Source organism: Carassius carassius, chromosome 38 (assembly GCF_963082965.1).
Source record: "Carassius carassius chromosome 38, fCarCar2.1, whole genome shotgun sequence".
Lineage (NCBI taxonomy): Eukaryota > Metazoa > Chordata > Actinopteri > Cypriniformes > Cyprinidae > Carassius > Carassius carassius.
The window spans coordinates 9360686-9387602 of NC_081792.1; the positions used below are offsets into that span (position 1 = coordinate 9360686).

At 38.1% G+C, this 26917-nt stretch overlaps 4 protein-coding genes, 1 long non-coding RNA gene, 1 other non-coding gene and 1 pseudogene across 7 annotated transcripts in view; 5 read left to right on the top strand and 2 right to left on the bottom strand.

Moving 5' to 3' along the window:
- Positions 1-26917, top strand: part of LOC132119277 (calcium/calmodulin-dependent protein kinase type 1-like) — a 497060-nt gene that overhangs the window by 407988 nt on the left and 62155 nt on the right. The gene's annotated exons all lie outside the window — the stretch shown is intronic.
- LOC132118963 (protein polybromo-1-like) lies at positions 1897-13594 on the bottom strand (annotated as a pseudogene).
- LOC132118964 (guanine nucleotide-binding protein-like 3) lies at positions 13735-18170 on the top strand (the record flags this gene model as incomplete). Its single annotated transcript, XM_059528713.1, is given in 8 exon segments — positions 13735-13832; positions 16022-16149; positions 16246-16333; positions 16524-16701; positions 17232-17294; positions 17296-17375; positions 17472-17608; positions 17721-18170. Coding segments are annotated over 8 exon segments (990 nt in total), but the record flags the coding sequence as incomplete, so codon positions are not given.
- Positions 16369-16445, top strand: LOC132119770 (small nucleolar RNA SNORD69). The gene has a single exon (XR_009426182.1). It is a non-coding gene; the product is annotated as a small nucleolar RNA SNORD69 (small nucleolar RNA).
- LOC132119272 (uncharacterized) lies at positions 18538-19337 on the top strand. The gene is made up of 2 exons (XR_009426140.1): positions 18538-18602; positions 18701-19337. It is a non-coding gene; the product is annotated as an uncharacterized LOC132119272 (long non-coding RNA).
- On the bottom strand, positions 20587-24903 carry LOC132119274 (glycosyltransferase 8 domain-containing protein 1-like). 2 transcript variants are annotated; one of them, XM_059529097.1, is made up of 10 exons: positions 24849-24903; positions 24522-24569; positions 24261-24359; positions 23959-24169; positions 23772-23880; positions 23590-23674; positions 22884-22996; positions 21187-21353; positions 20891-21003; positions 20587-20796 (listed from the first exon to the last, which is right to left on the bottom strand). In XM_059529097.1, the coding sequence occupies exons 2-10, from the start codon at positions 24535-24537 to the stop codon at positions 20612-20614; spliced, it is 1098 nt and encodes a 365-aa protein (XP_059385080.1). In that variant the 5' UTR covers positions 24538-24569; positions 24849-24903; the 3' UTR covers positions 20587-20611. The 2 variants fall into 2 exon arrangements, with proteins under 2 accessions (XP_059385080.1, XP_059385081.1); XM_059529098.1 differs by having other exon boundaries at positions 24759-24871.
- On the top strand, positions 25720-26876 carry LOC132119275 (signal peptidase complex subunit 1-like). The gene is made up of 4 exons (XM_059529099.1): positions 25720-25874; positions 26312-26371; positions 26446-26532; positions 26630-26876. The coding sequence occupies exons 1-4, from the start codon at positions 25839-25841 to the stop codon at positions 26753-26755; spliced, it is 309 nt and encodes a 102-aa protein (XP_059385082.1). The 5' UTR covers positions 25720-25838; the 3' UTR covers positions 26756-26876.

Genomic DNA, 26917 nt, shown 5'->3' on the forward strand with positions numbered 1-26917 from the left:
TTGCTGGCCAATTAAGAACAGGGATACCATGGATCTTAAACCAGGTACTGGTAGCTTTGGCACTGTGTGCAGGTGCCAAGTCCTGATGGAAAATGAAATCTGCATCTCCATAAAGTTGGTCAGCAGCAGGAAGCATGAAGTGCTCTAAAACTTCCTGGTATACGGCTGCGTTGACCTTGGACCTCAGAAAACACAGTGGACCAACCCCAGCAGATGACATGGCACCCCAAACCATCACTGACTGTGGAAACTACACTGGACCTCAAACAACGTGGATTTTGTGCATCTCCACTCTTCCTCCAGACTCTGGGACCCTGATTTCCAAAGGAAATGCAAATTTTACTTTCGTCAGAGAACATAACTTTGGACCACTCAGCAGCAGTCCAGTCCTTTTTGTCTTTAGACGCTTCTGATGCTGTCTGTTGTTCAAGAGTGGTTTGACACAAGGAATGCGACAGCTGAAACCCATGACTTGCAAACCTCTGTGCGTAGTGGTTCTTGAAGCACTGACTCCAGCTGCAGTCCACTCTTTGTGAATCTCCCCCACATTTTTGAATGGGTTTTGTTTCACAATCCTGTCCAGGGTGCGGTTATCCCTATTGCTTGTACACTTTTTTTCTATCACATCTTTTTCTTTCCTTCACCTCTCTATTAATGTGCTTGGACACAGAGCTCTGTGAACAGCCAGCCTCTTTTGCAATGACCTTTTGTGTCTTGCCCTCCTTGTGCAAGGCGTCAATGGTCGTCTTTTGGACAACTCTCAAGTCAACAGTCTTCCTCATGATTGTTTAGCCTACAGAACTAGACTGAGAGACCATTTAAAGGCCTTTCCAGGGGTTTTGAGTTAATTAACTGATTAGAGTGTGGCACCAGGTGTCTTCAATATTGAACCTTTTCACAATATTAAAATTTTCTGAAATACTGAATTTGGGATTAGTTATAAACATCAAAATGAAAAGAAATAAACATTTGAAATATATCAGTCTGTGTGTAATGAATGAATATAATATACAAGTTTCACTTTTTGAATGGAATTAGTTAAATAAATCAACTTTTTGATGACATTCTAATTATATGACCAGCACCTGTAAGTTGATAGATGCCATGCCAGTGTTTCCTGTAATAACAATGCAAAGATTTGATTTAAAAAAAAAAAACAACAACAACGTTATTATAACTATCTTGATATGATTTTAAATCTGTATTTAACCTCAGAATGATCTCAAAAGAGGTGTTGAAGTCTGATTTTGTGGTGTCTCTGCTTTAAAATTACAATATTATAATCTTAATTAAAGTGAAGGATTTGTTCTTCAATGTTATCTGTAACCTATTACATTTCCAAAGTAACCTTCCCAACACTGGATAATAATAATACATTTCATGAGCAGCAAATCAGCATATTAGAAGGATTTCTGAAGAATCACATGACACTGAGAAATGAAATAATGATGCTTAAAATTCATGTTTTTCTAGACATACAATAACCATTATGTCTCATCACTGTTAGTTTATTGAAACAACAGACTGAAGATGTCCATTCCAAAACGATTTTAGCTAATACAACAGGGATGATGTGAAAAATAGGTGTATTAACTTTATATCATATACCATTTTATGAACCAAGACCCCAAAAAACGGCCATTCTCTCATAACAATCCTAACTTAACCCTGGCACAGATCACAATGCACAAACATCAAGGTCAACATTTTATGAAAATGTTTAAATTGGTCTAAGAACGTGTAATAGCCAACATACAAAATCAACCAATTGAAAGTGCTATCGAGAAACATCAACACTAATAAAGCCAACAGACAATATTTAGTGTTACATAACCCTAAACAGATGTTATTCAGTCACATTAAAACACTAAGATCAGCTCGTCTTGTCAGGGGAGAATAAGAAGGAATGCTTCAGAGGTTTTGGATGTTATAGGTCTGTTGAATGTTTAGTGTGTCTCGTAGCATTAGATCCCGAAGTCGCCACAGAGCGTCAGCCATGGTCTTGTGAGCTCCCTTACTCTTGAGCCAGTGAGAGGGCAGACGGCTCTCCTGCTCTTTTGTGAGCCGCACATCTTTTCTACGAGCTGAAGTGACACACAAGGACAACATTTGGCCATTTTAAGATTGCTTGTGTTACCCTAACATCAGTTCATACTGTATATATATATTATTTTCTGACTTTGTAAGAGTCACCTGACTGTCTTGCTCTCTAAGTATCTGAACTGGTCGACCACTAACACAACATAGATCTGCTATCTTACTCACCAGAGAGTGCTTGGTCCCATTTGCTGACAGTAGTGGACTCAGCGCTGAGTCCTTCTATATATCTCAGGTAAGCCTCTGCAGTTGCTGGGGTTTGGGGGGAGGAGCCACAAATATGGGGGTGGAGGGCTGGTTCAGAGCAGCCTGCCCAACCTGCCCCTGCCCTGGGTAAGGTGGCAGAGCCTGCTGGCCTGAGTTCATCACACCCATCTAGAAAAACAAAGATTTACATGACCTTGGAGTATTACAAAGAACAGAGAGATCTTTGGCAGCTTAAGCCACTCTAGTGTTTTTAAGAGATAAACATTTAAAAGTTAATGTATAAATGTGAAACCCATTACCTGAGTCCCATAAGTGCCTCGTGTAGAACCTGGGGCCATTCCATTCAAACCTGCGAAAGAGGTATCAGCATACACTGTGAATAAGAGACTTTCAAACCGATACCCTGAGCTCATGTTCACGTGTGTCTATGTAGATAATCAGGTTTTTTTTTATGAAATCATTAGCATCTGATAGTAGCTTCTGGTGTAATTTAACAAAAATGTATACATCTGACGTCTTTATCCTAAATCAAGCAAAAGGAGAAATTGAGAGAAATGGTCATGCTGCTCTTTTCCATACAACACAGTCCTATAGTGACGAGGGGTTGTCAAGCTCCACAAATCTACTATAAAAGTAGTCCATCTGACTTATTTGTAATATTATGAGCTCTCTGAAGTTATATGATAACTGTGTTTGGAAAAGATAGTTCACTAAATGATTTGTTTGGTGTCAGGTTTGGAATTAATGGCACCAATCAACCAAACACTGAAATTCATTGAATAATGTTCCTCACACAAAACTACCATACGGCTATAGAAGACTTGAAATGTATCCCACAAGTCAAATGCGCTCATTTTTGCATCCACTATTGTTTTCGTTATATGGAAAAGAGCTCGAAAATTCTTTTAATTCTTTTAAAAACATTTAATATTGTGGTGACACTTTACAATATGGTCTCATTTGATAAAATAGGTCAATACATTACCTAACATGAAATAACAATGAGCAATATATATTTTATTTGCAACATTTATAAACCTTTGATAAAGTTAGCTTAATGTTCCTGCTAGTGTCCTGTTCCTGTCTGTGTGGCACCAGTAAAGGTGTGTCCACCACATCTGAGAGGGGTTACCTGCCATAGGCCTCATGCTGTGGCTAAGCATCCCCATGGGGGTCGGGGGAGGCACTACCCCCATGAGCGCCCCTACTGGGGTACCTGCTCTCGGGGAGGTCTGATGCACTGCTCTTTCTCGCTCCTGGTGCTCCGCTACCTTTGCTGCCCTCTCTGAAAGAATGGCAAAAGATAAAAACAATTTGATGTTTCATGGAGAACCTGGAGACATTGTATCCCATGCATCAGTGGCCACAGATGATTTCCAGACAAAAACTGAATTTGTGACGAACAGCAAAATTCAACACTCCACCTTCGTACTCAGCTTTTGTAAATGGAAGTCGGTGGTCACCAAAACTGTTTGGATACCGATATTCTTCAGTTAAACTTATGTTGTGTGTTCTGCGGAAGAAAGAAGGTTATTTGCAGGTTTAGAATGATATTGTGCCGGCAAAATTTTGTGGCAAAAAAGTCACTTATCAATAATGTATTTCCACCTGTGAAAACTCATTTAACTCAATCAACATTATTCACGAAACATTACTCTTTTTAAATCAGTTTTTTTTTATGTTTTACTGTAACAATGAGTCCAATGTCCAGTATTGGGACAGAAACGAGCAATCCATGTTGAGATCGTCAGCTTTCATTGCTATACATTAAAGTCTGCTTTTTTATGTACATCAGTTTTTATAATAATTTTTTAATTTGGATTACTTGAGTAGTCAACCAGAATGAAGCAACTGACCGAAAGTAATAGATTTCATCCTCAACTACTTTGGCCGACAGAGAGAAACGCTTCAGCCCTTTAAACTTCTTCATTTGCTTCTCGCTCTCGATGTAGCGGCTCTCACGCAGCAACACATCCTCCTCCGGCATTTCAGTTGGCCGGCATGACAGGAAATCTTTGAAAGAAGACACTGTACACTTCCCTGAGGAAAATATTTTTATATTCCAGATGTGGGAGAAGACATGGTGAAGATAAGATTTAATTAGCAAAACTAACAAATCAGTTCAATGTTAATAACTTTCTGTCAGGAAGTCAATGTCGTTGTAACTACTCAACAATACAGCTGTAATTGCAGCTCACAGGCCAGGTTTCTTCCAGGTTACTGAGGAAAACTTCCTTCTTGTAGAACATCTTAGTAGGTTCATGTTCAGTCTCCTCGGGATGAATGAAGATGGGGCCGAAAAAGTAGGCGGCTCCATCTCGCACCCACATCTTCTCTATCCTGTTGCAAAACAAACCCATTCATATATAAGAAGAGACCAAATCACAAATGCTTTCTGGTGGTGAAAGTTTTCTGGTCTTGATGTTATGCATGACATGTTAGGAAAATTTGGCAGGGGCGGAGCTACCAGGGTGGATAAAAAAGGATGACAATGCTTATGGCTACAGTATTTACAGACAGGGATAAAAGAACCAAGAGGGTTCTGATGCAGTGATAAAAAGTCTGTTCACCCAAAAAAAAAAAAAAAAAAAAAAAAAAAAAACAAGCTTATGTTGTGTCACATCAAGTTTGGTAACATCAGTGACACCAAACATGGTTGGTTCTTGTGTATTTTGTAACCAAATGTGATGTCCAGAAGACTTATATTGCACACAAATCATATTGAAAGGACACTTCCAAACCCATGAGACACAAGCTTCGAAACACAAATTAAGTTATTTGAGATGTTTTTAATGAAACCTGATGGATTGAAATTCCATTCCACCAACAAACGTTGATGCTCCTAAAAGGTCCTCCTGAAGGACTTGGTTTTCGCTGAATAACGAGACTCGCAGACGAAAACATCTTCAGGTCTGAAGCTGTCAGACTGAAGCTTGAAATAATCCTGCAATAAGAATTTTTTATCAGAACAGAAAGATATTTAGATTTTAGTTGAATTTAATGTTTTGTTTTTGTAGTGCAAAACTACGTTTAGTTTAATGGGAATGTTTTGGAATCACTGCTGCATGATATTACCTTCACAAACATCATAACACATTTATTTGTCCAGTATTTTACTGACAGGGTTTTTGTTTTAATAGTCACTTTTGAAAACTTCTTTCTCAAGAAATTTGCTTGTCGCGAGATTAAATGTTTCGTTGGGTCTATAGAACCAGCAGCCATAAAGACAGTTCTCTCCTTCATGAAAAAATACATACACATAGTTTAACAGCAACACTAATGTTCAAAAGTTTGGGGTCGCTATGTTTTTGAAGGCTGCATTAATTTCATTACAAATACAGTAAAACATTAATATTGTGAAATATTATTACAATTTAAAACAACTTGTTTTCTATTTGATATTCTTTTGAAATTTAATTTATTCCTGTGATGGCAAAGCTGAATTTTCAAAAGTTGCATTTTTCCTAATAAAGCCTTTAAATTCTTTTGAGAAAAAAAAAAAATCTTACTGACCCCAAGATTTTGAAATGGTACTTTATATTCTTAATAAACACTGTTAAGGAACAATATATATGCCTAACTCATGTTGACACAGCATCCATTTAAGGTTTTATGAATGCAATACCTGTATCATCTTGCCGGAGCGCTCTATGCAGACGATGTGCGGCTGCAGGTTTGGTTCTCTGGGTTCTACATAAACATATTCTCACACATGGTACATGTTGTCCTTGAAGCTGCAGTCCTGGCTGTAGTAGCGTTGTAGGGCTCCCTGCCATCCACCACCTGCTGTGTCCTCACTCTTCTCAGCCTCTGGAGATCAGTGTGAAAAGATTAATCAACAGCCATGTGAACTACAAAACGTTACAATTATTGGCAACTTGCACAATCCAAAGTTTAGAGAGACTCACTATACTTTCAATTGTCCGTTCACTGGGGACCTAATGTCTCTTTTAAGTCTCACGCTAGCTTCATGTGGATCTTACGGTCACAAACTCGCCAGTCTGATGCTAGTCAGAGGATGTAGGTAGACTAATACATGTTTTGCCTGCCGTCAACTGCTTGCTTATGACAAAAGTGTAGTTTATTTAGTCTTTTCCCATATAACTTGCTTACTAGTTTACTAATCATATTGATTTCAGACGAGTTTAGGATAAATCAAATATAACAAATTTATTATTAGTCAGGTATAATTCTATCATGTCAATTACATAATGAAACAATTAGAAGCCAATTTAGAAAGGATAGTGCAATTGTGAATCACACTGTAACCGCGTTGCAACTTTGCTCCTGCACAGACACTGTAGTCATATGGGGAACGACCACACAGGAGACAAAAAAGTTTAACATAGTCACACATGTAATAGTTATTTTAATTTAAGACACATGGTCTAAAATGTATAGCAAAGCACTCAGGTGTTTTAGAGAATAAACTTAACTAGCCAATGTGCACAGGTAGTAACACAAACAACTATACAATGTGCTCTATGGACACAATATGTTCAACACAATTACATTTTTGAGTAAATAATAATATACCCAACTTCAGAAAGATACATAGAATGGAGCATATGAGATACACTCCACACTATGGGCTCATCTGACTACAGAATCGCCTCGTACTGTTTTGTCACTCCCCTTAAATACTCAGACCTGACAACAAAGAAATCTTCAAATCAGATGTAAAAACATAACGGTCATTTTGGTTCAATAGTTTCCCGTGGATCACATAAGGGTCAAACCTGGTTGGAGTTAAACATTCTCAAAGACCCCTAAAGGTGAACACACCCCTTCTAAGCAGAACACGTGGAGATATAACATGGAATATGGATATTCTTGCTTTTGAAGGAGAAGAGTGAGAGTCAGAGGCAAGGAGGGGAGAGGAGAGGGAGGAAGGAGGTCGTAAATAGGTGTTGTTTACACTCCTTGAAGATCTCTTTTCCAGATCAGTTTTATTGTTTTATTGCATGGCAGAATGGTGCCTGTTTTCTGTGAGCTCCAGAGTTTTGGCTTGGGGAGTTAATTTCGTAAGGAAATAATTTCATTCCTTTCTACAAAATTATGTAGGCATTAGTGGAATTGTAGCACACAGTACCTCTTTTCTCCTCTTCTCTCTTGAGTTTATCCTCTTCATATTCTTTGGGCAGCTTCTCTTTCTTCTCTTTCTCCACGTCGCTGTGCAGGTGTTTAGTGGAGTAGCTGAGGGCCGGCGATAGCAGAATCTCTCCGTTCTTACACAGTTCATCTCTGATCCGGATAAAGAACTGCTGGAGCTCCACAGAGTCCTCAAAGATCTCAGAATCCGTCCTACGACACAAATTGAAACATTTGGTATTGTGAGAAATCAGCACTTTGCCTCTCCAGTTACATAAACGAGTAAATGAATAGCCTCACCTGTGCAGACATCTGTCTTTCTCCAAAACTTCAAACATGTGGTCCTGGAACACATCTAGTCTCCTATAACGGCCCTTATCCACTTTAGCTCTGATGATCTCAAAGTTCAATGGAGTCTTATCAGGATTGTTGGGATCAACAGCTGGAATCTCCGCCAGTGAGTCACTATAGCAGCGTCCTTCGTCATCCTGGTGACCAAGAACTGAGACGAAAAGATTGTGAATGAGCTCCTGGATGAGCCGTGCAACATCTGGGACATTCGCGTCATCGCCTCCCTCCAAGTCTCTCCTGGTCTCCAAAAGCACTTTGTGAAGCACCAATGCATCTTTGTAGATCAACGATTCAGGTTCGTTGTAGGTGCAAGCGTTGTTGAACATCAACACTAAGTCTTCCACCAAAGCATCAACATCCTGGTACTTGTTGGAGAGCATTTAGCTCTTCACCTTCTCCATGTCTATGGGTTTCTTGATAGCCACATAGTAGTCTGGAAGCTCGGCGCGGGATGGAAGACGGAGGAAGATGGTGCTTAGACGCCGTCCGCACTTGTCGGTGTAGTTCTTCACAGCTTCATAGAGTTCACTGAGTTTCTGCTGCAGAGGAGTCAGGTACTTGGACTTTTTAGGAGAGATGCCACTCTTCCCTGGAATGAAAGTGGCACTTGGTCAGTCGCAGCTTCCTAAGAGGATTGGTGTTATGTAGACTGAAACCCACAACTCCTAAGACTTCACTCCAAACACAAATAAATGAATAAAAGTAAAGTTTAAGAGTTTAATTCTTAAAATACTTTCAGTGTAACATGCAACAAGCAAACGTATTTGAAGGTTGAAAGGAGGAAATATTGTGGAGCTTTCACAACATTGCTTCATTAGTTTGAGTGGTCCAGTTAAACTAATGCTGTGGTTTTGGTTGGGTTATTACCTTAAAAAAAACAGGACATTTATTATAGATGCAAATGGTGTGGAACAGGCACTAGAAAAGTTTTTGGGAACTTTTTCTTATATAAGATTACTCTGCAATTGGTGATTTGTTGTCGTCTACCATTGACAAACTGTCCTACAAAGAGTATATGGCAAACATATATGCATGTTTAAAACCAGACAACAGAATTCAAAATAATGCAGCATGAAAAAAATGAAAAGAAGAGATAGTGCTGTGCTTCACTCTGAAACACCACACCCATACATTTATTGAATTAAATTGCAACCTTTATTATTTGATAATCGCCATATTGTGATTTTGTCTGTTGTTTTGATTACTCATTCAACCCTAATTCAAAGTAAGGTATACACATACAATGCTTTCAAAACATACTCATTTTCAGCTTGGGTGAAATAATGTCATCATCCTCCGGAGGAGGTCTGATTTCCTTTCGTTTTTCTTATAGTCCAAAAAAATACGGTAAAAAAGCTAATTTACTCTATACAGTCTTTCCAAGCTTAGCAGCAACCTTCAGACTCACTTGTGAACCTTCTTCATTGTAGTGACGTGCATTACGAAACATCAGCCTCATGGCCTCCATCATGGCGTCCTCGCTGGGGTATCTGTCAGAGCGGATGTTGTGGTCGATGGTCCTCAGGTCCACTGGCTCCAGTATAATCTTATAGTAGTCCGGGTAGTCTTTTTTTGAGGGCTTGGCCATAAACAGGTCACAGAGTCTCCGGCCTGTGCCAATCTCCCGAGCCTCTGCCACAGCAGCGAACAGAGCCTTCATGCGGTTCTTCTTTGTGTTCTTCTTATGGCTGCCAGATTTGATATGCAAGGACCAAAGCAAGCGTGAAAGACTATAACAAGAATACAACAAGCTCCAAACATATAAGTGTTTTACTAATGCTGTAAATGTACCTTTTGCGCTTAGTGCTGCCCCCATCAGAAAGAGTAGATGACAGCATGCTATCTCCATCTTCATCATCTCTCCTCATCAGCTCGTTCCTCTTCATCTGAATATAAACACACATATACCCAAGCATAGATTGAATCTGGACTCTTTCTGGATATCAGATGTTGGTGGAGCATGTTCATAGTTGTTGCTAAGTCTCCTATATACAGTGCCCCTCAGGGGCTTATAAAACCAAGTTCTGGTTTGTAGATGGTGGTTTTCTCCTTACTTTTTCCTGTTTTCTGAGCACTTGTGATTAAATGTATATTTTCTTACTATTCCTCGTCAATAGAGTTTCTTCTTGAAACCACATTATGTAACAATAATACAAATATTGAAAGTTGACAAAATCCTTTTTTATCATCATTACTTCATCTCCTGCTTCTGCTCTTCACCGGCTTTACTTAGTCAACATCTTGGCTGACAGAAGAATACAGTTGTGGGTACCAGAAATAACACCAGTTTCAGGTATTTTTTTTTTTTTCTGACAGGATCTGGTGTCCGGGGCTGGATCTGATATTTCTGGTGTGGAGGTATGATCTAACAGGGTTCATAATAATAAAAATCTCTAATCTAATGCAATAACTTGAATGCACTTTTAAGAGTGGCTTAAATGGCCAAATATTTTTGGGGTTGCATGTACACTCAAAAGTATCATTATCAATCAGTTATGTCAATCAATATTCTTGAACTCTCTTTTGATCTTTGATTTGAACTTAATCATTTGTCAAAGCACAAATGATTAATTCGAACTGCACTAGCGATAACCTGTCTTTATTTGGAATGGGTTTATATTACCTGCAGTATATGCTGCAACTTTAGCACACATTTGTAGATTTGAGAGTTGGGAACATTGTAGCACTTTGTTCTTCATCTTACTCCTGAGGAGAGAGGAAATACTTCACCGCGTGTTCAAAACTGAAGAACTTTCATTGACGTTGTCCTACTGCACCTTATCTGCTGGAGGGAGACTTGGTGGCTGATTTGTTGGAAGTAGTCGGGGTAATCTTTCCTGGAGGGAAGCTGAAGGAAGGGCTCGGCTAGAAGCTGTCCCTGATTGTTCCTACAGCCCTGCACTCCCTCGTATATCTGGAAGATGGGGTTGCTCACATCAATGCTGGAGTGGATGCTCTCAGCTTCTGACTCGCCCTCATCATAACGAACAGAGCCTTGAGAACAAGGAAACGCTCCTTCAATGACTATATAAGCCAACAACGAGACATCAAAGCATAATAAACTGATGCTACATCTCTTCAACAGAGTAATGTCATGTGTGATGAACCAGTTAATATGGTGTCCTCTTCGCTCTCTGAGCCATACTGTAGAGCAGTAGTGATGGAGGAAAGACGGTCTCCCTGCGCAAACCTTCTGTTCCTGTTCACAAACACCAGTGCAAATACACCACTGTAAGTCAGAATATAAAGCTTTGTTTGTACAGTAGATACAAAGTAATAGTGTTAAACCCAACACGGGAATGGCACTGTATATTATGGCACTGAAAAATACTTTCAAAGAATAACATGTAACTCTCATGGTAACATAATGCAACATGTTGTAAAACGAATATATATTTTATAACTGAATAATAATTATAGTTAAGAAATAGTATTATATTTTGTAACTTACAAATTGTGGTAAAACACAATCCATAACATAACTTATTCTGATGCTGAAAACATATCTGATTTAATTCAATACTTATTATAGATGCAAAATATTATGTGAAATTATACATTGACTTAATATTGATAAAGGGGCCACTCTCACAAACATCAAAACACCATCATAACTACACCGTAAAAACAAAAAAGAAACGAAAGACTGTCAGCTGGGGTTGCCAAAATAATTTAGTAAAAATACAGTGAAGTGTAAACATATTTACAACCTTCACATTTGACCGTTTAAAAGGGTAATTAAAAAAAAACTCATTATTTTAAAATATCGTCAAATTTGAGCTGTCACCAGGAATGTTTCATTTTTTCACTGTAAATTATAAGATGACTTGATCTTTTTTTAACCTTCGCAAACTGTTCATTTAAGTGACATGACATTCAGCCAAGTATGGTGACCCATACTCAGAATTCATGCTCTTCATTTAACCCATCCAAAGTGCACACACACACAGCAGTGAACACACACACACACACCCCCAGAGCAGTGGGCAGCCATTTATGCTGCAGCGCCCGGGGAGCAGTTGGGGGTTCGATGCCTTGCTCAAGGGCACCTAAGTCGTGGTATTGAAGGTGGAGAGAGAACTGTACATGCACTCCCCCCACCCACAATTCCTGCTGGCCTGGGACTCAAACTCACAACCCTTCGATTGCGAGTCCGACTCTCTAACCATTAGGCCACGACTTCCCCCGCAAAGAGTGCTTCACGGATTTGCGTGTCAAACTTTTTTTACTGTAAGATTTTCTCTAAGGGAACTCAACCAGTTTTCAGCATTGATCGTCTTTTACAGTTAACATTTCTTAACAGTTACAGATACAAGTGTCCTCATTTCAGCCAGCACTGTCATCAATACATATCACAAAGAGTCTGAAAACATCTTCAAATGAGATTAAATGAGATTAAATATTAGTAACTAATATTTCGGTTGAAACTATGCTTATCATGGGTAAACCAACAAAAATGTGTTTTCAAATCAAATTAGGTGTATGTATTAACTAATGGATTATTGTTGTCTTTGTCATGAATTAACAGTAAGCTAGACTTAGAGTAATCTTACAGTAATACTTTTTATCACTAATTACCAACAGCATTATTATCCCTAGACAGTAGACACCCATTTGCTAGTGTTTTTTTTATTTATTATTTCTTTTTTATTTTTGTACAAAAAAATAAATAAAAATAAAAATTGTGCCATGGTAGCCATAATTCAGCTAAAAATAATAGTTCCTCCAATTATTATATGAAAACAAAACCACTATGGCAAAGTGTTCACCACTATCACACACACACGCACACACACACACACACACACACACACACACACACACACACACACACACACACACACACACACACACACACACACACACACACACACACACACACACACACACTTAATTAATTAAAAAAAGAAATAAAGAAAAAATAAAGAAATATAACATTTTGCAGACTTTACATTAATCGTTAGAACTATAAATATCGGAGGAAAATGCTTAGGGTCCAACAGGAAATTGTTTTCAAAGCATATTATTTAATACAAGTAATTAAACACCTATTTTACACAATTGTTGATTGTGAGTAATCCTGTTAAAGAAATACTTAAGTACAGTAATTATTGTTAATGTCAGTTTAATAACAGCATATGTCTAAATAGTCACGTGCAGGGCAATAGCTGGGGTTTGCGGGGCCCCGGTGAAGGTTGTACCAGTGGGCCCTGTTTGAAATTATTTAATTTGTATGTTTGTTAATTTTTATTTATTTGTGCTATTTAAACAATGTTTAAGTTTTTTTTCAAGTTTTGTCAAGTAGGTGTCCAGGTACAGAAACCGAATAATTACATGTAAAATAGCACTGGATAGTCTTCAATGTAAAATGAAATCTACAATCAAACCAAAATTTATTCAGACACATTCAACATTTCTCACATTATTACAGTTTTATTTGCTATTGCTTCTAAAATGGATATAAAATATGACAAGAACTTAGAGTTAAACTGTGTCAGAACAAATTTGTCTTGATAATGTCATAACTTTGATAGGACTGTATTTAATGCATTACAATCGTAATCGTAACCGTTTGCGTGATGATGCTCGCCCTTTATTAAATCATGAACAGCAGACAATACAGAGCGCGCGAGCTGCAGGTTTTACCGTCCGTGTCTGAGCAGCTGCCTCTGAGCGCTGTCTGAGGACTGACACACACTCAACACGGATTCTGACTGAATTATTAAATAAAACCAAGTGGGGGAATAAATTAACCCTTTACAGTGCGAAAGCGGAAGCGGAAGTGAGGAATAGAGACACGTGCTGCGCTGTGTGAGAGAGCAGCGGGTGCAGGAGCGTCGACAGACATGAAGAGACCGAGTGAGTATATAATCTCAAATAAATTAGAATATATAAATTACACGCGTTAACTACAAACCCAACGGAAATCATTATGTCAAACTGTTAACGTTACATAAGGATGTAATAAACCGTCGGCAGTAGTAAAACACACTGGCAAACTCACGTGTCTGTTTTGTAGAGTTGAAGGCGAGCAAACGTCTGTCATGTGCCAAATGCTTCAAAATACAAAAGAAGATAAGAGGTTTGTACTATCTATGCACAATATATAAGTGAACAGAGGCTTCGGATGCGACCTTGCTGTTGTCAGCAAACTAGAACTTAAAATCGCTAACAAAAAGTACCATGATTTTACCATGGTGTTCATAGGAGGGTTAGTGAATGTGTGTAAAACAATGTGATACTTTTACATACTGTTTAATATATATATATATATATATATATATATATATATATATATAAGACATCACGTTATATATTACCTGTATTTTTTCACGTTCCGTAATTTTTTCAAATTCTACAAAATGCATTAAACTTTTACAATCTGTGCATAAATAAAAAAATATATTAAATTTAAAATTGTATTTATTAAGTTGTTTGTGTTTTAAGTATATATAAGTGAGCATTGGATGTGGTTTTTATATATTGTGCATTGCTGTATTACTCTGTCATACATTTATACGAAACTGTGCAACATTTGGGAACAGTTTATTGAGAAGAGTTTATTCATTTATTTTTTTTCAGCAAGATGCAAGCAAGAAAAGCAAAATATTTCCGCAAGCAAAATATTTCTATTTCAAATAAATTCTGTTCCTTTGAACTTAATATTGATAGAAGAATCCTGAAACAAATGCGTCATGGTTTCCACAAGTGTGACGATGATAGATGTTACTTAAGCAGCAAATCAGTATTATTAGAATGAAGTCTGGCTTAATAGCTGCTTGGGATTCAGCTTCGCCGTCACAGGAATAAATTACATTTAAAATATATCCAAATAAAAAACCGTTATTTAAAATTGTAAAACAATTTCACAATATTACTATTTTTTTTTTTATCAAATAAATGCATCCTTGAGCATAAGTGCATTTTTTTTTACTGGTAGTGTTTATGCTTGTGTGTTTGTATCTCGGATGCCTTATGTGTCTAAATATACTCCTCCTCTATTGTAAGGTTCGGGAGCATAACCGTAAATTACGGAAAGTGGCAAAGAAAAAAGGGATAAGCTGAAAGCCGAAGAAAGACATTGGCATACCAAACAGTGCACCTTTTAAAGAGGAAGTGCTTCGAGAAGCTGAGCAGAGAAAACAGGAGGTAGGATCATTACTAAAACCACAGATACAGCAAAACCACATTTTTCCATATAACTTATTCACTGCACAGTTAATAACTGGACATCACAGTGTTTGGTACATATGCTACTGAAACATGCATGTTTGCACTGAACTGTTGGGCATTGTGTGTTGTTTTCTTAAAGCTTAAAACTCTGAAAGAGCAAAACAAGATTGCAAAACAGCAAGAAAGAGCTGCAAAGAGGAAAAAAAGAGAAAGAAGCAGCCAGTGCTGGAGACGAACCTGCAACTAAGAAAACTAAAAAGGTAAGAAATGTAGAAATGGTTACAATAGCTTACTGGCTTTAGCAACACTGCTGACTTTAATTTGCAGGTGGCCAAAGCTAAAGAAGCAAAGGCTGCAATAGTTAAAGAGAAATGCACTGGAACATTCAAATGCTGCCAGCTGAACAAGGCAAGTTGACAAACTGATATCCAGCATAATACGGCCAGCATCTGTGATGTCTCTAGCATGACCAGAGTTGTTACATTGGCTTGAGCTATTGTGCAGGTGATTGAGGAGTCTGACGTGATCGTGGAGGTTTTGGATGCCAGAGATCCTCTGGGCTGCCGCTGTCCTCAGCTGGAGGAAACCGTCCTGAAGCACGAGGGAAAGAAAAAACTCTTGTTCATATTGAACAAAATAGGTAGAGAGAAATTTGCATCGTCATGAATTTCCTAAGATGGACATTAGTTTCCAACTTTTCTCTTCAACGCATCAATACAGATACAAGACAGAACTGTGGTGTTTAAATGTGATCCCAAAAATGCCGAATTAAACTAGATATGCAATAAGGGGGAAAAAATGGTGGGTGGGGTCAGTAAGATTTTTTTTGTGTGCGTGTTAGTGAAAGAAATCTCTTATGCTCACTTTAGAAATCCTTTGAAACAATATAAATGTCTTTAATGACACTTGATCAACTGAATGGCTCCTTGCTAAAGAAACATTAATTTAATGAGAACATTTTTTAATGATCCCCTATACTATACTATATCCCTATACTATTGGCATGAGTTTAGCAAAAAAAACAACAAAGAGATGGATTTCAAAGCTCGGCAGATATTGACATCTCAAGGTCTGTGTTTTTACAGCAACCGAGAAAGCAGAGAGGTATCAATGCAGTTCTGGATCACAGCAGAGCAGCTTCATGTTTTGGAAGAGACCGTCTCCTGCAGACGCTTACTGACTTGGCTGACAAGAAGGATGCGGAGACCATGCTTAAAGTTGGTGTTGTCGGTAAGATTTCTTGTCATTTGTATGGACCACAGTAACCTAATGAGGCACTGCTGACAAATAATCAAAGTCATTTTTCCTTTTTTATCTTGACTTCAGGTTTCCCTAATGTTGGAAAGAGCAGCATCATCAATAGTCTGAAAGAGATCCGAGTATGTCACGATGGTGTACAGAGAGGATTGACCAGGTACAGCTTCACTATTGGGTGTCCTTGCAGAAGTGAATTTGAAGCATGATGAACTGTATTGGACTGATCAAAGCATGAAGTCTTCAATCAATCCAACACTGAGCTTCAAATCCCACAATGCATTTCTTCTGGCACTGCAAGGCACTGATGTACTGCCTCAATAACATTCTCTCCCCCCACCTCCATGTAGATGCAAGCAAGAAGTGCATATTACTAAGAGGGTGAAGATGATTGATAGTCTGAGTGTTGTGGCGGCCTCCAGTAACCCAGGGGCTGAGATGGCCCTCAGGAGCCTGCAGGTGGAGGAGAAGGAGGAGAGTCCACTGGAAGCGGTCAGAGCTCTGCTCAAACAGTGCAATCAGCTGCATGTAAGGAACCACTGCTCATCACATCAAAACTGGAGATTTGTGGCTGAAGTTCATGTCTGTAAGCTCTGAAAATATATTTCTCCCAAAAAAGGACTAAGGACTTACTCGTCCTTATGTTGGTCTAATTCTGTATGAGGTTCGTTCTTCTATTTAACACAGAAGAAAAAATTTTGAGGAGTAACAGTGACCAAACAGTTGATAGACCATAGTGACTTTCACAGTATGGAAGGAAACACTATTGAAGTGTATAGTGTGAAGTCATTTGGGACCCAACTAACGTCTTTGTTGCATTAACGCTCAAACTTCATACTCTCTTGATTTGGTTCCAAAGGAAGTGGCTGGAATTTATTCATTTTGAAAGCATCCACATCACTTCTGTCCACATATAAGCCAGTTTGAGACAAACTACAGGGGTAATTGATCGGGCAGATTCTAAAATCAAGGGACATTTCATATAAAAATTTTCAACAGGGGTCAGTTTACTGTAAGCTCATACTATAAAACAATCTTTTCTCATGTGTCTCTTTCAGATAATGTTACAGTATAATGTTCCAGACTACCGAAACTCCTTGTAGTTTTTAACCGCCTTTTCCAAAAAAACGAGGCTTCTTGCAGAAAGGAGGCGTTCCTAACACAGAGCTGGGAGCCATGACGTTCCTCTGCGACTGGACGGGGTGAGTTTCAGATGATGTGATGCTGTTATAAGACCTGAATCTGCAGTTCTGGCCTGTTGTCTCTGTCTTCCTAAGCTTTGTGTGATGTTGTTTTAGGCCAAAACTGAGTTACCACAGTAGAGCTCTAGGGCACCAGGGCCTCCCCTCATACCTAACTGATTCCATCGCGACTGAACTGAGGTCAAATCTGGATTTGGACATAGTGAGGAAGGGAAACGAGAATGTTATGAAAGGTGTGTCTGAGATTGGAATGATTTGACCCTCTGATGATAAGTTTATTGAACCAATCAGATCAGTTTTGATATGTTGTGGTGTGGAAATTGAACAAAGTGTACTCGTCTTCAGGTGTGCGATTCCCCAATGTAGCTTGCAGTATAAGTTTTAAATCTAGGGGGCCCACCACTGGTGTGCTCAATGTCAGTGAGCTACCTAAAGAGACCATAACAACCACAGCAGATGAGAAGGAGATGGATGTGACCGTCAACACAGTGGAGGTACTTCCTATGAGAGACTACAAATCAATCAGTAACGATGTTTCTCAATTATTTCATCAGAGACGATGAGAAATGATGAGTTTGTTGTTCACATAAGTCTTTGATGACCTTCTAATCCAACTCTGATCTCAGAAACTCCAGTAGATTTAATATTCACAAGCCATATCTGATAAATTTGATTGTTTCTCAGAATGCACATTTAAGGAATCTTTGGGAATCAAATGAAACTTAACATCTCTCGTACTGTCAGTTTCTTAAGTAAACTTATGTTTACAGTAATGCTTTTACAATACCACGAAGCATTGCATTGGGATACATGTTTTAACACCGTTTTAAGTGTAAGCAAAAGGCATTTAACATGATGCCATTAGATTAGTTTGATATGCTTAATCATATCCAACATTTCAACTCGAGGTTAAATGTTAAAAAAACTAAAACATACGTGTGGATGAATCGTTCACAATAAGACCAATAAATTGCATTCGCAAAATAGGGTGAACTTAAAAAGCATTATTGTAAATGCAATTGTCTATTACTTTAATTTTTTTTCAACAATTTGAGTGTCAAGTCAACAGTGTTTTGCTGTCCATAGTTTTTATTTTGACTGATTTCAGGACTCTGAGTTCAGTTAAATGGCTGATGTTGAATATTGATTGGCACACTTTTTGTGTTTTTCAGCCAGAGGTTTCAGTGATAGTGACACAGATTCAGAAATCAACAAAAAAGAGAAAGGGTATGTTCTCTGATTTGCATTTATGGACTTCATCTTTGTTTTTAATGTAACTGTCTTATGTCAGTCTCAGTTGTTTTGTCTTTTTTTTTCTTCTGTAGACAAACCAACTAAAAAAGCAAAGTTTGTCTCCGTCAACATTGACCTTACTTCAGTGCAGCACACCAATGAGGATGTTATATGATTTCAACACAGATTTTGTGTAAAATTTCACCAGTATGTACTGATACCTGTGGACTGAGAGAAATCAGCTTGTGAAACGGGACTCTGCTGGAGTGCATAATATGTGATCTATGCCTGTTTGTATTAATACATAATAAAATGTATTATTTAACTGACTAAATCAAAGGTTAAAAGTCTTACATTGCATACAAAACACACTAAGCTTTATTCATACTTTCATTCAAGACTCCATATTTTCCCCTTCGGGTTGAGGACAAGTAGTTGGCTTGCTCAGTAACAGCTAATACATGGAGAAGAGAGAAAAACAAAAAACATGAATCCATAGAAATGTGTCAAATACAGAAATTCTGAAATGTCAGCTGTCACAGGTTTGGGTCTTAAAGGGTTTCTCTACGCCAAAATGAAAATTGTCAATCACTTATTCCCATGTCGTTCCAAACCCATAAAAGCTTTGTTCGTCTTCGGAACACAATTTAAGATATTTTGGATGAAAACCAGGAGGCTTGAGAATTTCCCCTTGACTGCCAAGAAAGTTACACTGTCAAGGTCCAGAAAAGTATGAAAGCATTATTAGATTTGTCCATCTGCCATCAGTGGTTCAACCGCAACATTATGAAGCGACGAGACTACTTTTTGTATGCGAAGAAAACAAAATAATGACTTAACAACTTGTCTCTCCATATCACCATAGTACTTTTTTGGAAAATATGAGTTGAACACAAGCAGCTTACGCTCTTCTGTGTCAGCCGTGCCACAAGGATACATTTTCTACGTGTACGCTTTGATTTGAAAGAAAACCGTGCATCTGTAAGCCACCTGCATTCAGCTCAAAATCTCGCTCTAGCGTTACGGTTGAACCACTGATGGCAGATGGACTAATCTAATAATGCTTTCATACTTTTCTGGAACTTGACAGTCTAACTTGCTAGGCAGTCAATGGGACAGTCACAAGCCTCTCAGTTTTCATCCAAAATATCTTAAATTGTGTTCCGAAGATGAACAAAGCTTTTATAGGTTTGGATCAACATGGGGGTAAGTGATTAATGACAACATTTTCATTCTGGGGTGGAGTATCCCTTTAAGCCCTAAAGCAGTCTATAATATTTAATAATGGAATGGAAATTTTAATTTAGAATTAAGTTGGTCCACCGTTTCACCCAATTAAAAAAAAAAAGACTTGGATGTAGCATACAAAATTAAGATTTTAAAAGTACCATAAATGGTTTAGTGTTATTACTCTATCATTTGACAGTGAACGCTGAGGTAGTCCATTGGTGTTGAATGTCACCTCATGGCTGTTGTTCTGTTCCAATGTTGGTCCCAGTATCTTAGGTACTCGTAGGTTTCATGATGGCCCCATATTTTGGCATCCTTTAAACATCCACGAACAAAGTCAAATATCTGCGAGAGAGCCCATCCATCAAAGCGATTACCGTATTTTCCGGACTATAAGTCACACTTTTTTTCATAGTTTGGCTGGTCCTGCGACTTATAGTCAGGTGTGAATTTATCAAAATTAATTTGACATGAACCAAGAGAAATGAACTAAGCGACATGAACCAAGAGAAAACATTACCATCTACAGCTGCGAGAGGGCGCTCTATGCTACTCAGTGCTCCTGTAGCCTACACTAAAAACATAGAGTGCCCTCTCGCGGCTGGAGACGGTAATGTTTTCTCTTGGTTCTAAATAAATGCGACTTATAGTCCAGTGCGACTTATGTTTTTTCCTCGTCATGACGTATTTTTGGACTGACGCGACTTATACTCGGGTGAGACTTATAGTCAGAAAAATACGGTACTTTTCCTTCATGTAGCCCAAATCAGAGTTTATTTTTCCTCAGCATGTCTTCGGATTGGGTGGAATTTGCCTGTGGGATCTGGAATGTACCATTTGTCCCAAATGTCAGAATAAGTCGAGGATCTTCCCCAAGGTTTATAATGTCCGTTCCAATGGAGAAGTTTGGCAGCGTTAACAAACTGAGGTGAATACCGATTACCAGCTCCTGTCGCCCCTAGAAACATAAATATCCACAACAAAACAATTGGTTACTTACAGATTTACATAGGCTCTTTACGTTTATGAACTAGTCTTGATAAATTTCTTACCGAGGTGTCGGACGTTCCACAGTGGATCGATGTTTGAGTGGGTCTTGTAGAATACAATGAGCATAGGTGGCGTTGTGATGCTGTTTGCTAAAGTCTTACTGTAAAGGTCCTCCCTAAAACAAAACAACCCCACAAAAGCATTAACAGCCCTCAAAGGGGCCTAGACCTTGACTGAAGAGGTTTAGAATGGGCAAAAGATTTGTTGAATATCTTAAAGACTCAACAGAAATGTTAAAGACATTTTTTTGAAACGGTTGTAGTTTTCAGTAACATAAATCAACAGAACACAAACTAACTTGGCATTGCGCTCCATCCAGAACTCAAGCTGCCTGGTGATATTCTGCTGCTTCCACTCAGTTAAATTGGCCACAAAGACTCCAGGATTGAACGAGCAAGTGTTCGCTTTCATTCCAAGCTTCTTGATCGCCTCTTTTTTGAAGTCCAAAAAACCAATATAGCTGTTCTGCAGCATGTAAAATAAATATGCAAATCCAAGTGAATATAGAAAATAATTATGGAATATGTTTTGGAAACTTTCTTAGAAATGGGTCTGAGCTGTATGACCAAATTTTAATGTATGACTTATGAATAATTTCATACCAGAGTCACTGTATTTAATCACTTTATAGAAAACAAATGGGTTAAAATGTTTAAAATCCATATGGCAATATTTCAAAATGAACTGCATAAGTCTAAATAAGAAAACAAAAACATCCTATTCTGTATTTTAATTTTTCTCCATGCATCTTCATCCTCCCACTCAGTTATAATATTCTGATGAAGTTCTGTGTACAGTCGTGGCCAAAAGTTTTGAGAATTACATAAATATTAGTTTTCAAAAAGTTTGCTGCTAAACTGCTTTTAGATCTTTGTTTCAGTTGTTTCTGTGATGTACTAAAATATAATTACAAGCACTTCATACGTTTCAAATGCTTTTATCGACAATTACATGACATTTATACAAAGAGTCAGTATTTGCAGTGTTGGCCCTTCTTTTTCAGGACCTCTGCAATTCGACTGTGCATGCTCTCAATCAACTTCTGGGCCAAATCCTGACTGATAGCAACCCATTCTTTCATAATCACTTCTTGGAGTTTGTCAGAATTAGTGGGTTTTTGTTTGTCCATCCGCCTCTTGAGGATTGACCACAAGTTCTCAATGGGATTAAGATCTGGGGAGTTTCCAGGCCATGGATCCAAAATTTCAACATTCTGGTCCCCGATCCACTTAGTTATCACTTTTGCCTTATGGCACGGTGCTCCATCGTGCTGGAAAATGCATTGTTCTTCACCAAACTGTTGTTGGATTGTTGGAAGAAGTTGCTGTTGGAGGGTGTTTTGGTACCATTCTTTATTCATGGCTGTGTTTTTGGGCAGAATTGTGAGTGAGCCCAATCCCTTGGATGAGAAGCAACCCCACACATGAATGGTGTCAAGATGCTTTACTGTTGGCATGACACAGGACTGATGGTGGCGCTCACCTTTTCTTCAACGGACAAGCCTTTTTCCAGATGCCCCAAACAATCGGAAAGGGGCTTCATCAGAGAATTTTTATGCAACGCAATGATGGCTGCATGCGTTTCTTTGCAGGTCACCATGGTTAACAATGGAAGAACAATGATTTCAAGCATCACCCTCCTTTAACATGTCAAGTCTGCCATTCTAACCCAATCAGCCTGACATAATGATCTCCAGCCTTGTGCTCGTCAACATTCTCACCTGAGATAAGACGATTACTGAAATGATCTCAGCAGGTCCTTTAATGACAGCAATGAAATGCAGTGGAAAGGTTTTTTTGGGAATAAGTTAATTTTCATGGCAAAAGAAAGACTATGCAATTCATCTGATCACTCTTCATAACATTCTGGAGTATATGCAAATTGCTATTATAAAAACTTAAGCAGCAACTTTTCCAATTTCCAATATTTATGTAATTCTCAAAACCTTTGGCCACGACTGTACAGTGTGTATTCTGGAGTACTGTAGGATCGTACCTGATTTCCAGCTCCTCTGACGATGCCTTTAGAGGATGCAGAGTCACAGTCCTCTGAGAAAGCTGCAGCATGTCCCAGCTTAATACTGGTGTCGAAAAGCTCCTGAATGTCCCCTGAACCACAGAAAAAAAATACAATCAATCAATTCTTATAACTGTTACTTACTGTATTTGAATGGAACCCGCACAGTATCACACTATTTCTGCAGCATGCATAGATTCGGTATGCGTTCATTACACAGATGGCCTACTACATGTAACAAAACATTTTCAATTCTGACCTTTTTATAGCCACCTTAGGATTGTACAATTAATCGCATGAGTTAGTGAGTTACCGTTGACAGCCCTCATATTTATATATATATATATATATATATATATATATATATATAAATATATAAAACTTGATGCCATGCCAAAATATATATATTTTGTATATATTTTGTACAAAATATATTATATATTTTTTTTTACATTTATGAGCACTCCTAATTCATGTAGACTTGGCAGTGATAGTGCCTTGCTGTGAACATCGTAGAACAAAGTTACATATTCAGAAATACATTCAAAAATATTGAGGCGAGGACAGGTGTTTTTCTTATTCTTATTCTATTAGATTGGACAAAAACTTGGTTATGCCTCTATGGACAAAACCCTAGTGTTCTGGGGTTTATAACCAACACAAATAATAACATTACACACTTCACCTTGTACAATAACATCATCATCCAGATAAATAGCTTTCTCTGCATCCGGCAAGAAAACTGGCAGGAAGAATCTAGCAAAGGTCAACTGGAAAAATAAGATGCATACATAATTATGATACATAATTTAAGTTTCCAGAACACCAAATACTCTTATTTAAATAGAAGCACTTGCAATTGATTACCGGCTTCACTGCCTCCAGCTTCTGAGGATCGCTAGAAATCTTTCCTGCGAGGATCTTCAGATCAAATACGATAATTTTGTGCTTCAAGTCAGTCTTACTCAACCATGTTCTGGAATGAGAAATAATCATGTTAATCATGAAACATTATATTGTTTAATAAACCACTGTAATGCAGTACAAGGTGCACCTGAGGTGGACCACCGACTCATTTAGTGTCACTATATTGAACACTACATTGGCTTTGCTGTTGCGGTGGATGCTGTTCATGGCAGTGACAGCAGCTCCCAGTCTCTCCTCTGGAGCGGTGATGACCACAGGAATCTCATCTCCTGACCTGATGACCTCATGATCCGACAGGAAGTCCGTCTCGAAGGGCAGGACCATCCCAGGAGCGGTGTCTGCAAACACACAGGAACATCAGCGGGCTGGTGCACTTCATGCTGCTAAAAAAAAAACTTTTACACTTCACTTACATTAATATATTCATACCTTGATTCTCTTGCTTCAGGAAATCATTGAGATTCAGCAGATTTCGATGCAAAATAATTAAAAAGGCGACGAGAATCAGAACAAGAATAGCCACATTCACTGGGAAAGACAAGATATCAAATAGAAGTTGTCAAATATTCAAGTTAAAAAAATGTTTATATATATATATATATATATATATATATATATATGTGTGTGTGTGTGCATAGACTGCATATATCAATATCAGATATCAATATATGCACATATTGTTTAACTCACCTCTTCGTACGGTCATGGCACTCGATCAACAGCACTTGATTTGAAATTCTGCATCAAAACAAACACTAATATTACTAAACAGCAAAGAAAACAACAGAAATATGTATTTAACTGAAGGCTTAGTGGAGCATAAAACAAGCAGGTTACATTTTAAATCATACAAGGGGGAAAAAACACTGCATATATAAAATAAATGCATTTTGGCAAAGATGAAACTTAACAGATAAAACGCAAAACCATGAAAACTGCTGGTGCTTTGTTATAATGACTGGACTCTCTTCGGCTCTTCATCCAAAACGCCAACTCAACATCAACAAGTCCAGTTACCCTTGAGTCCTGCAGAGAACACGCCACAGCCGACGACAAGACCTCTCACTGAAACAATGAAACATGTGCTACAGTGATAGAGCAGTAAGAGCACAACAGCGAGGCAGTCTTTAACCTCGTCAACTTTCCTGTACTGACTCGTCTGCTTTTGTCCTTCCAAAGACCGACAGCAGCAAGAGCCAATAGAATTCCAGAGTGTTCTGTGAAGGAGAATTTCATTGGCTTGGCCAACTAAACGAACCGCCCCCTTCACAGAACGAGTCGATTCTTTCGAGACTTGAATCTGACTAGAAGTGGTTTTGTAGTTTTATTATATACTTTATTATATATATATATATATATATATATATATATATATATATATATATATATATATATATATATATATATATATATATATATATTTGCTGTGCAGATGAGTATGTGTGCAATCAATGTTTGGCAATGTACATCCTTTTTACCATGCACATAAAGCAGTCAAGAAAACGGAATGAAAATAATAACGCCCTAATAGCGTAACGTTTGAACCTGCAAAATGGGCCACTAAACGAATCAAAGAAAAAATGAGTGAAATTATACAAAAGACTCGAATCCTTCCAGCTCATGTCTGAAGGAGTGGTTCCCTATGAATTACAGATCTGATCACTTCAGCGGCAAATGACCATATATGGTCTGAAAGGGTGCGTCTAGATCACTGCCTGGTTAAAAAAACATACATTTATTTTAATTTATAATCGCACGGAGGCTGCGTTGCGCGATTATTATCTTATAATTAAAAATACAATTGCACAGCGATATGTAATATTCCGTAACGAGACGAATTTTTTTAGCGTAGATTGGACGCATTTTTTCTTTTACTGGCTACTTGATTTTAGCCCGCTGATGTTTTCGGAAGGGGTCCTGCGGATCTCTACGTACACACATTCAAACAGGAAACCATTACTCTCCGCTCAGTAATATTATCTAGCGGGTTTATTTTGTTATTTCAAAATGCTTTCAGCCTTTAAATCCATTCCGACGGATATGGTAAGCCCACGTTTGCGAAAGGTTACTAACTTACTGCATGCATGTTTGGATATTGTGAGGTTTTAGAGCTTCAACATACTGACATATGTTAGTAGCTAAAGTATCAGTAACACCAAACAGTAATTGTGTTACTGCTATCTCAACCAAAGTGAATTACCTAAGTGTGCACACAGCAGCTAACTTACAGTAAGTGTGAATTTAACGGTTGTGATAAAACATTTAGAAAGTTATGAAACTTTTCAAAGGGGAATATGACATTTTTTTAGTATTTGTTGCAAAACCTACACCAAGAGAAATTGTATATCATATGCATGGTCTTCACAGCTTCATAGAAAACAAACTGAGGATATATTAATCATCTCAGATCGACTTATTTCATTTACTGCATGACCTAAAGCAACAAGAATATGCATATATTTTACAATGTCTGTTTGCAGGACTATAAAGGACAGAAACTTGCAGAGCAGATTTTCCAAGGAGTCATTCTGGTGTCAGCGGTAAGTAACACTGACAGCATTTTTACTCTCACAGCCATCACAGCACTGTGTCATCATGTCTGTTTTCCCTGCAGGTGATCGGCTTCATCTATGGCTTATTTGTTCAACAGTTTGGATGGACGGTTTATATAATGCTGGCAGGATTCACAGTATCATGTTTTGTATGTCATAAGACTTCTGTTTGGTTAATGTAAAGTCAATGGTGAAAATAAGAATAACCATGCACTCTTGTGTAACCCTGGCTCTCCTGTTCTTCAGCTCACCCTGCCTCCCTGGCCGATGTACAGAAGAAATCCTCTGAAGTGGCAGCCGGCTGTGCCTGAGGCATCTGGAGAAAACCGTGACAAACCTCAAGAGAGCCAGAAGAAGAAGAAGCACAAGTGATCTGCGGCGATATTCCAGTTTAGATTTGACACAGTAAAGCCATTTCGATAAACAGGAGAGACTAACCTATGAAATCCTATTCAGAGCATTCATTATGTAATAAAGAACTGTGTTTGGTACATCTATGTGGCACACTTGTTTTGTTTTTTGAGAAAGCACAAG